General features: G+C 44.3%; 1 protein-coding gene across 1 annotated transcript in view; it reads right to left on the bottom strand.

Annotated features, from left to right (window-relative positions):
- Positions 1 to 2,732: 2,732 nt before the first annotated feature.
- Positions 2,733 to 11,205, bottom strand: part of dmrt99B (doublesex-Mab related 99B) — an 18,763-nt gene continuing 10,290 nt past the window's right edge. The window contains exons 3-6 of the mRNA XM_018037638.2: positions 6,000 to 6,122; positions 5,394 to 5,665; positions 4,935 to 5,244; positions 2,733 to 4,241 (exon numbers count right to left, since the gene is read on the bottom strand). Of these exons, the coding sequence (XP_017893127.1) occupies positions 3,916 to 4,241; positions 4,935 to 5,244; positions 5,394 to 5,665; positions 6,000 to 6,122 (1,031 nt within the window). The 3' untranslated portion in view covers positions 2,733 to 3,915. The remainder of the gene's footprint in view (positions 4,242 to 4,934; positions 5,245 to 5,393; positions 5,666 to 5,999; positions 6,123 to 11,205) is intronic.

Genomic DNA, 11,205 nt, shown 5'->3' with positions numbered 1-11,205 from the left:
GAAAGTGTGTTTATATAAAATGTTGATTGTAGCTTGATCAGGATTCATTGAGGTCAGTTTGATTTTATTTCGTCTGGATAAATAATTATAATCAAAGCTCACGAAATTTTTAAAGCAAAGGCTAGCAAACGAATCTGCGTGGACAGAAATTCGAATCTGCCGATAAACTCTCATATGCCTGGTCAATCAATATCGAGTGAACTAATAGAAAAAGACGAGTGGAAAGGTAAACCCGTACGGTTCCCGTCGAACGTCCACATTTTTACTACTGTCTCTCCTTGGATGTTATCTAAAAAAGTATAAGAGATGTAGAAAGCGTATAGCTAAAAGGTAGTGAAAGGGTCAGTGGAGGAGGTAGAAGAGGTAGGAGTGAGTAGGAAATGTAAAACCAAGCCCATTTCTGGGCCGAAGAGGTTGAAACAAAGAATTTATATACTATTGTCTCTGCTTTTACCGAAACTTAAACCCACTTCGCGTTACATGGTCACAGGCTAGGATTATTTAGGATCTAGCAAAGACAATCGGAATTTTATGTGACATTTTCATTTTTCAATTTTCAATTTCCACATAGGCCCAGGCACTCTCGTTTTATAATACCTAATACGTTTTATAGTATCATCACCAGACTTGGTGCATTTATAGAAATTCCGGAAGAATTTGTCTCTGAACATTTTCGATTTTATTTTATCTGAAATTATGCAATCTAGCTGCGGTGCAGATGTATGGGCGTGCCCGTTTCAAGGATCGAAAGAACAATTTCACTCGTAAAGTCGATACCAAGTCTCTTTTTGCACGGTAATCCGCGGTCCATCGTCGATGTGCAATCGACACTGTGCGTATCTGGATTCGACCTCGGCGTGAACGAGGCCTAAAGGGAAAAGGGCAAACAGAGAGGTTGTTTGCTCGCGGTTCGGCAACACTATACATACCCTGATCCGTGACGAGGATGGATCCTGCGTCGCGGCGCGCTTCGAAAACGCGCACTTGTGCCAGGCAGAAGCAAATAGACGAGAGACGAGGCTGCACACACGTGTACACGGTCGATACAGGTAGAGGGTGATGCTCCGCGTTCCCAGCCGGGGGAGGCACGAGCAAATATTGATGGAAGTCGAAAAAATTTTAAAAGCCATACCACCGGTTCGCTTTTCCGCGTCGAGCTTTTTTAAGTATTCGACAAATACGTACAGGTCACCGGGATTCACGATGCCATTGAACACGTTCAAAGTTTCAACGTTGAACGCGAGAAAACGTTTAGCGAGATCGTCTTTGACCTTTTTCTTCGCGCAACGTTCGCTGAAAGAAGAGACAGAGAGCAGAGGGGGTCGGTCGGTGGGGGACGGGCGACGGGGGGTTGTTGCAGGGAGTCGGTCTGGCGAGGGGAGCTATTATGCTCCATTATGAATGGTAACCAGTAGCCAAAGGAGGAAACTCCGCGGGGTGTCGATATATTGCCACCCCTCGCAGCCAGCCAGCCACCGCTAATAAATAATAAGCGGCATTATAATGCAACGGCGTGCACCGCGCCGGTACAAATTGCCGGCTATAGAGCGGTAGGCGCGTGTTCAGCCATCGACCTAACCGGATATATGCCTTGTAGAGGGCAATCGATTATCGGTATTTCATCGATACCCCCGTGTACCGGGGCTGCTGCACGCCCGCGAGTAATTATACCCGCGAGTTGCGCGATCAAAGTGATTTTATTTAACAAAAGTCGAGACCTGCCAGCGCGCCGTGCCACCGAGAATAATTTCAGATTTCGCTGATGGAAAAAGGGTCACTTCCTATGTTCACAAGTCAAATGTTTCGTAGGCGGTTCGTAAGATTAAAAAGAACAGGTCTTTCTAATAGTTAAATCAATTGGAAACGTGGACGAGGCTGTTGTAGCGAACGTAGACGATTGATCAGAGATTTGACGAAAGGATTTAGAGAAATCGTATTATACGTATGAAATGAATTGGAAATATGTACGAGCGCGCGTGGGTAGATGTAAGCGCGTGTAGTGAAACAGCGTTCCGCGTGAAGGGAGGAATTAGAAAAACGGAAAATCGTTGGAAAATATCGGGGCCCGGGGAAAGTGAATTCCTCGCGTTCTGCGATGTTCTCTATTTTCCGTTTCGCACCTGGGCCGAGGTAATGCCGCATTGCTCGTTGAGTTCATTTGTAAATTCTGTGAAAGAACGACGTAAACCAGAATTTACCAAACGGACCCCCACGATATTTTTTCCAGACATTTCCGTTTGTTATACGAACCTTTTATCAGCGTACGACGTCTCGAATGAAAATCGCGACGAGGGAAGCAAATCTGTTTTTACACGCTCTTTTCTCGGAATCCACGGTAAAGGAGTCTCTTACCTTAAATCTCGCCCTCTCGAGCCGCGATCGCAAATTGAGTGGTAAAAATCGATTACCCGCGTCGCCGGGAATCTATTCGCGGGAAATCGACTGCTCCGGCGCATTCATCGTGATCCTATTTCAAGGATTCCTTTCGTCCGGCGCCGTGCACCTGCCAACTGTAACCGACATCCGATACCTTCTCAAAGATCGTCGGGTAAAACGCTTGTCCCTAGACACCGTTCTCCTTCCTGGAATCTGGTCTCTCGTTTCGCCTGCCACCACGAATTACCTCTGACCTCGTCGAGTCTCTACCGGAACGTCTCTCGTGAAAAATACATTTTCCGTAGATGGAGAGAAAATGAAATCTGCTGCATGGAGTATCAATATCTTATTTATTATCTCATAATCCGTCTATACATTTGCTCGGATAACATATCATGGTAACTACAAAGAGCGACGGTTCCGGTCGCCGCCGGATCTAACATCTTCCTGGCCGTGATACTTACAGGCGAACACTTATGCATAATCGTGTTTCGTGTATTATATAATAATTAATAATGCGCCCTGTACCCAGAAACACTTGGACTCGTTCACCTGTTCAGGCGTATACTTTTTATAACGTAACGTCGTCGGCTAGAACGTAGAGTACTTGGTTGGGTTCCCGGGTTAACTGCGATTAGATTATTAGGCGAAGCGAGATTCACGCGTATTTACACGTCCCTTCAGGGTTTACCGATTTACGATTTGTTTGCTTTTATTACCTACACACACATACTTGAAATTTATCTACACATGTATAAAGATATCGTTGCAACAAGGTCCGTCAAACAGTTTCACTCTTTTCGTTCAACGGTAATCAGTTTCGTTGGTCGATACGGAAAGTCCCGTCCAACTACTGGCCACACTGTTTCTTTTACCGTTCACTACACTTGCAACAGATTCCCTAATGGTCTCCAAGTATCTAAGAACATCCCGTAGTTAATTTTCTTTGAAGAAACATCATCTCTCGAGCTACGTCTGCGGCTTCTCTCTTCGGAAGACGCGTATACAAAGGCTTTTAACTGGTAGATAAATAGGCAGAACGAGAACTCCTTATTCTTGTAATTTCGCTATCGGTACCACAGTTCTTCAACGATGCACCGTCGACCTCTCAAAATTGCTCCGTGCCACGACCTCGAATCGTATATGTGGAAGTTTGAAGATTCGAGGAAATCGTTCGTTTCAATCCGATGATCTTCAATTACATCTTTCGATCTGTCCCATGGCATAATGCGAAGGTTTTCTTTCTGCATTTCGCATTGCGTTTTGACGCTTGGCAATTTTTCTATCAGTCTTCAACAATGCACGTCGACTCGATGAAATTGCTTGGTACCATCGTTCCACCGCGACGACCTCGAATCATCTACATGTAGTATAGAAATTCCAAAACGTTGAATAGGATTTGTCTCATTCCCTTTGAGAAGATCGTTCCGACCCAACGACCTCGATCTTCGTGAAATTGGCTTCCGATTCGTCGCGCGGAGGTTCGCCATTTCCCAGCTATTGCAGGTAAGACCAGGTGGCCAGCTGGCCGTGGTCCGGTCACTCGGAGTAGCTGGTCTTGTCGCTGGCGTCGTCAGGGCTGGTTTCCCGATAGGCGTCTCCCGTCCCGTTCGCGTGCAGACTCTGATTGGGTGGCTTGATGACCGTGGGCAGGTAACCGGTACCAGCGTAAGGCGCAGCAAGGAACCTGTGTCGGGTCGAAGGTATCGGCGTGGTGCAGTAAGCGGCGCGGCTCGCGTACGCCGCCGAGACCGACGCCGAGGCCGCGGCCGCCGACGCCAACGCGCCTGCCAGGGGTGAGAACGCAGATTTCGGCTGCAAACTGTCCTCGCACACCAGCACCTCCATCGCGGAGACCACGTCGCCTAGGATAGGGACACACGCTATTTCTCTTTCTCAGGAAGCTCTCTTTCCTAGTTTCAACGATATAACTGACGACGCGTGGGAAGATTTGATCGACGATCAACATTACCAACCCCTTCGAGGTTCAGCAGGACCGATAGAAAAATTCTTCGAAAACGAGCATGAATTTTCCTTTATTATTTGAAATATAGAATTCGTACGATCGAGTATTCGTTTATTAGGTTCGTGGGTGCAAGACATACCTCCATTCAGGAAACGATTCTCCCATCGTAATAAATCATGACATTCGCGATTAATTCGTATCAGGAATACGAGAATATCACAATTAATGTGGTTCTGTTTATTCACGATAAAAAAAATATGACAATGAGACATAATACGATATACTGATTATTCTTATTTATTATGAAATAGAACAAACAGGATCGGATTACTATACACGCAATTATATCCGGCGGTCTATTATAAATTATTATATCCTCGAAAAATTCCCAAGCTCATGTGTCGAAATTCCACGAATCTATTAACAAATGGAACGAATCTCGAAGGGGTTGAGTCTCATTCCGTTAAATGGAAACTCGAAACCAATCGAATCGTCGTTGAACAACGGGCCAAGGCAACCAGAGTGAATATCAAGTTCTGGTTGCGAATAAAGCAACCACGACTTCTGTCTGAGGTATCGAGTTGCATCTTACCTTTGCACCGATGCAGCAAAGCTTCCACGTCGGCTCGACGTCTTCCTGGAAACACTCGCAACAGAACGTCCACCGGCGATCGTTGCTGTTGCTGCTGCTGTTGCTGTTGTTGTTGTTGTTGCTGCTGTTGCAATTGTTGGAGACCGCAGGTCTGTTGAATGTTCTGCATCTGCATCTGCATTTGGATCTCGCGTGGCTCTGGAATGTGGTGGTGATGCTGGTGCTGGTACAGTGCTGGGGAACAGTAGAGGGAACTTGCCGCGGGGCCGTACAGCGGTGCGTAGGGGGGAAAGTGAACCGTGGCCGCAGCCTGTAACAAAATTGATCCAAATTGGAAGAGATTCTTGAAAAATCCGTTTAATCCTTAGATGAATTATTGTATAAATTAATAAAATACTGCATTAATCAATGTATGAATGCATTTATGATCGGATGAAGAGAAAACCGAGTAAAACTAACCGCTAGGGAAGGTAGGGGAGGGCTGGGTCTGGGTTGCACCAGGTCGACCGGTTGCAGAGTCTGCTGCGTCTGTTGAGGACTTCCGGTCTTGCGGAGGCTGAGGTTCTCCGGCGCTGGCGTATCTTCCCTCTGGGGCGTCAGTGCCGGCGTCAGAGGCGGCGTATGCGTCGGACTCTGAGAACCCGGTTCTGGGCTTCCTTCCTCGGAATCGTTCAGACTGTTCGCTCGTTTTCGAGTCGTCTCGTTCTCCGTCACACCCACCGATGTTGGAACTGTGTCAAGCGATCGATTATCATTTCAAACAGTCATACAAATTTCTATTTAGATTTAATTTTCCAAATTCACATTAAAGCACAGCAATAAAATATGATAAAAAGTTTCACGGAACAAACAGGAAGATTTTTGATCTCACAATGTAATTGTCGCAGTTACGTTCGACGTCTTGTGTATTTTTACGTGTCGCATGCAGTGTTTCGTTTTGTGCGAATGCACAGAATTCCACAGTTGAATTTTATAATAATTTAAATGAATGTTGCGCGAGTTTCTCTCCGGGGGTAACGGGTGGGATTAGAGGAAAGCGAGAACGAGTAAGAGAGGCCGGATTACCCAACGGGCGGTCAGCAAGAAGTTCTCCACCGGAGTCGGAGTCACGGTCGTCTTCGTTACCGGTGTCGCTGGTGGAAAGCATTGTTCCCGTAGTGCTCTCAGAGATTCTCGACCTCTTTGTGCCTGGAACAAAAACAGGGCGTATCGTTCGCTTGCGGGACAGAGAGACGAAAATAAAAGAAAAACCGCGTATTAATACGCACAATACGCGGCTATGTATGAAATTCTCCAGCGAACAAACACTTTACATTGTTCTACGACGCACGCCGAATTGACTCTTACGGATCCTCGACACCCTTGAAAAAACGTTGTGCATCTTTTATTGTGATTTACCACCCGCTGGCCTCATCTCACATTTTTCATCGCCGAACCGTGTAACGATTCCCACTGAACTTTTTCGAAATCCTGATTTCTTTCACGACAACGATCAATTTCAAATAGCAGAGATACAGTTTAATGACTGATAGACGTGAAAGAGATTTCGTCAAGGTTTCGATACGTTTAATTAATATTAAAAGAAATGGCTTCTGTAAAATATATACAACGAACTAAGATATGATTCGTGAAATAAATTGAGATTGTTCACCCCCAGGAAAAGAGAGCAACGAGGAAAGTAACGGGTAGTAGCAATTAAGTTAAACAGCGGAACACACTAAGTTGTTTAGGGCGAGCAAACTGCGGGGGTTGGGAGAGCCACTCGAAGCAACCTTGTTATCGGAAGCTGCGCGTCAAGAATTAACCCGAGGAACAGCCGAAGGGAAGTTAAAGGGACCGTGTATATGTATTGTACATACAAACAGGATTACGGTCACTGCCCAAACGATGAAAAATATTTCGACGGTCGCCCCCTTCTCAGCCAAGTAAAACGTTCACAGCAAAACGTTTATACTGTCAATTAAAAAAGTGAAATTTAAATACAATACCATTTCTATTTCAACGTGATCTGATCAAATTACATTTTCTACGAACGTATCGAATCGGATAAGAGAAATCTCGATGAGCTTCGATAGAAATTCTCGTTTACGTTTGAGTGAATTCAAGATTCGATATAATTCCTTAGAAGTAGTTATTTATGAACGTTAGTGTACGTTTTCTGCTCGCCCTATATACATATATATATATATCACTCTTTCCCCGGGTTTCCGCTAATAAACGACCAGTTAAACTTTTTAACGAGCGGTCAGCCGCGGCAGACTTTCGTTGAACGGGCAACGCACCCCTTAACGTGGGATTCTTTCACGCATTGACGGGGACTCAATGGCCGTGCACGTGCATGCACGCCCCCGCGAACGGTATTATACATATACTTGCCGAGGGACGAGTGGAGAGCAACGTTATGGGGAGTCCCGTAATTATTTCCAACTCTTCTCTGCTCCACGATATTCAATTCGACATTGAAACGGAGATTAACAATAATGCATGAAAATATCGAAAACCCTCGATACGACTCTTACGTCGATGTCGTGAATGTTCGACTGGTTACAAAAAACGAAGATGAGATTTCGTTACAGTCTGATGAACGGCGAATTATCGTTGGTAACAGAACGGTGAGCTTTCTCTGTGAGTAAAAAAAGAACGAGAGAAAGTAGAAGGGATCTCGATGGAAGTTACTGTGGAATCCGGCGATGGTAATTCGAGGTGAACGGAACAGAAGTGGGCTCGAATTACCGTGGAACTATTAATGAAACAGGGATTAAAAGAAAGGAGCTGGCCAGCGGGGGAACAGATGGGTTCGCCGCGGCGCGCCGCGTCGGGTCAATGGAAAGGATCGCTGCTTTCTCGCTATTCACGCGGGGCTGGTTGTCTGTGACGATGCTTTTAAAGGTTCACCATCGGTAGATCTGTGAGAATCGTGCTCCAAACGAATTCCTTTGATTCGATTGATCTAACAAGTAACGACTGCTGGTTTGATTTAACAGCGGCGGATTATCGTGCTAAATAAATCTTGTAGAAAATCTGGTTAAAGAAAAACTTCGCCTAATCCTTGGAACGTTTATTAAAATTTTCGACGAAATCGATTAATAAGGAAATTGAATATAATTGAATCTGTTAAGAATAAAATATTTATACAGAATATAAAACGTGGAATCGCAGTGATTAATGATAAAAAGAATTTCAGTGTTTTTTAATCTGCATAAAAGTCCGCAGTCCAAATTGCGACGAGTTTTCGAAGAAATCTGATTGAAAACGAAAGAAAACCGATAATAGTTTCGAATACTTTTGCGAACGGTAACGAGGCTCGTAACGACCTCGCTAGAAATAAACGACTCGGTTTTCCGTTTCGCTTGAATCGAATCGTCCCCGTGGAAACACAAGTTTCGAGCAGCCTGGTAACGACGACGGCTCCAAGAAATATTCAAGGACCGCAACTGACCCTTCGATACCCTTTTACAAACGGGAACGCGATAAGGGATTTAACGTTTAACTTCTGAACGAGGTGTACGAATTAAAAAGTTCAAGTAATGTTTCACGATATAGATTGTACAGAAAAATTCATCGTACATTGCAAACACCGAAGGATACCGTGTACAAACTTTTTCATCTTTCTGATTGTAATTCCTTCTAAAAGAGAGACTGTTAACAGCTACGTCGATGGTTGGCTCGCGAACGGAGCGGATGATCCTCGCACCTATTGTGCCGCGTGATTCTAATCGGTGAACCAAAAGGGAAGTGTGAAAACGGAGACTATTGCGCTAGGTCACGCCCAGGAACGCGGCCCCGGTAAAGGGAACACAGTATCGCGAACTGGAATCTCGTCGAATTTCGTATCAATGCTCCGTCGTGTCGTATTTCGAGAAGGGTGCTGCCAATTTATTGTAATCTTTCTCCTGCTTCGGGCACAAACGAAAATATCTAACTTCTCCGAGGTGTAACGTATCCACGCGTTCACAAAGCAAGTTAATAAAACTCTTGGAAAAAAACTTGCCCCGTGTAACGTTAGAGGATTTATTACCGGTTCTCTCTCCCTCGGTACAAATGTAAAATGTACACTGCACCAGTGGCAGTCTGTTTCTAATACAAAACGATCAGATTTATCAAATATGATATTTGAGATAGTAAACTGTTTTCAATTTTTCAACATTACTATGCTACCATTTTTTGCTACCAAGACATCGTTTAAGCACTGCTACTTGCATTCAGTTTTTAATATTTTATCTACAGAATGAATCGATAAAAAATTCAATATTTGTGGGGGTGCAGAATGTTCTAGCGAGCCAGGTAGTTGGCCGGGGAAATGTTTTACGACAGGGTCAATGGTCAACATCTGGCTTGCAGACATTTTGGCGACGTTATCCCAACCGTGGATACTTTTTAGAAAGTAATATGAATCAATTTCTTTTAATGATAAAACTGTAGATTTTTATATAAAACGAAACCTGGCATTTAAAAGTACAGTTTTAATGTTTTATAATAGATTTGCATGGGTTTCGGGGATGAAGCGGTTGTATCTTTGGAAGGCATATTCGTCGGGCCTAAGTCTAATTTATAGGGATGTTTCGTGTCCTCCACAGTTGCCCTGCAGCCTGTGTCCTATTACTCCTATTCTCTATTATGCAGCGCCGGCGTAGGCCGGAAGCTCCCGATATCTATATGCCATTCTAAATTATTCGGCATTGTCCCCGGTTGATTCCATTGTCCGCGTCTGTCTCCACCGTGCGGTGATACGCCGGGTTTAGGGCGTAGACCTACAACAACAAGCTCCGCATGCTCCGGTCCGTGTGTATCTGCTTCGAGAGACGCCCGATGCGTCTTGTAATCGGTCAAGAGTCCAGACACGCATCGTCGCCGGCTTCTAATTCAACCCCTTCTATCAACAATTTATTACGCGTTCCTACCCGTTGCCAAATTTATTAATCGAACGCAGCACATTTTTACGAGATTATTTTACACCTCGAATTTGAAAAAAAAAAAATAATGAGCTGTTCGGTGAAACGAATTGAAAATGAGTTTAATTCGCGTCTCAGTATTGATCGAGCTCGCGAATTCCAATGGTTCAAAATGATATTAATGACAATCAGTCGTCAGGGGAAAGGAATGCAATATCGCGTCGAGTATTAATGTAGCCGACCAATAGAAAATTCCTCGCGGAAGCCTTTTCTCTCCACGTACCGTGATGAACACAGTCCACAGGATTATGAGACAGTTATTAAAATATCATTCTCCGTCGGAACCCCTCGAGTCACCCTCTTCCTTTGAGGGTGACTGCGTCGGTTTAGAGTAGTTTATAAATCCTCGTGTGTGTTCACTGAATTGATAGTCGGGGGTTAAAGCAGTTTTGGAGGTGCGAGAAATTTATTTTTTACGATCAGGTCATTATGCGAGACGAAACATGAGTGTACTTCAATATTCGCAATATTAGATCAATTTTTATGATACGCAGGGTTCATATTGAATTTTCTAGACGCGGATGAAATCGTCGTTAATAAATTGATGGTCGGAGAGATGAAGTAGCTTCGGATACGGAGGTGTGATGAATTTCCAAGGTAGAATCCTTGTGATCTGTGCGCGCGGACAGAGAAAAGAGGGACCGGGCAGGAGTTTAGTTCAAACACACTTAGAAACGTGCTTCCACGGCGGCGTTGCACGTGTACGCGCATTCGTAGGGCCCCTATGCAAATAGGTAGAGGAATAGACGTCCGAGGAGCCCCGGGGCCTCTTCTGTTCCGCGAAGCCGTGCTGACTCTTTGCAAACAATGTTACCAGGCACGTCCGCTAACATAAGTAGCCGTACCCCGCGCGGATTTCAACTCCTTCGCGAATCAGCCTGTACATAGGTTCACGTATTGCGATTCCTCGAGGAGAGTTTGCCCTCTTCGCGTTGGATAACCGTACAGTAATGCAAATATCCCGTGGTACTCCTTATTGCTGACCATTCTTTCCTTCTCTCTCGTTTATCGATTTCTCGCAATTGGAATTGACATTGTATCGAAAGTTTAATGAATTTATCAAAAATTGATAAAAGAGGGTTTTTTAATTGATGTTAGATTCATTTTATATTTAAGGATGCATAGGCTATACACTTAAATAATGCTAGCATGTTGAATTTGTTATGATAGATTCCTATTACTATTAAAAAGCTAAAATTATAGTGATTTCAAATTTTTCATAGGTAATAGTATCACCTACAACTTTTATTCGAAGCATTTGTCGAAATTCCGTGAAAAAAAAATTTTCGATTTTTCCGAGATTTTTCCAAGGGGTACCC

This window comes from Ceratina calcarata, unplaced genomic scaffold, assembly GCF_001652005.2.
Source record: "Ceratina calcarata isolate Rehan_Ccalc_2016 unplaced genomic scaffold, ASM165200v1 scaffold177.2, whole genome shotgun sequence".
NCBI classification, from domain to species: Eukaryota; Metazoa; Arthropoda; class Insecta; order Hymenoptera; family Apidae; genus Ceratina; species Ceratina calcarata.
This window is presented reverse-complemented; position numbering and strand designations above follow the sequence as displayed.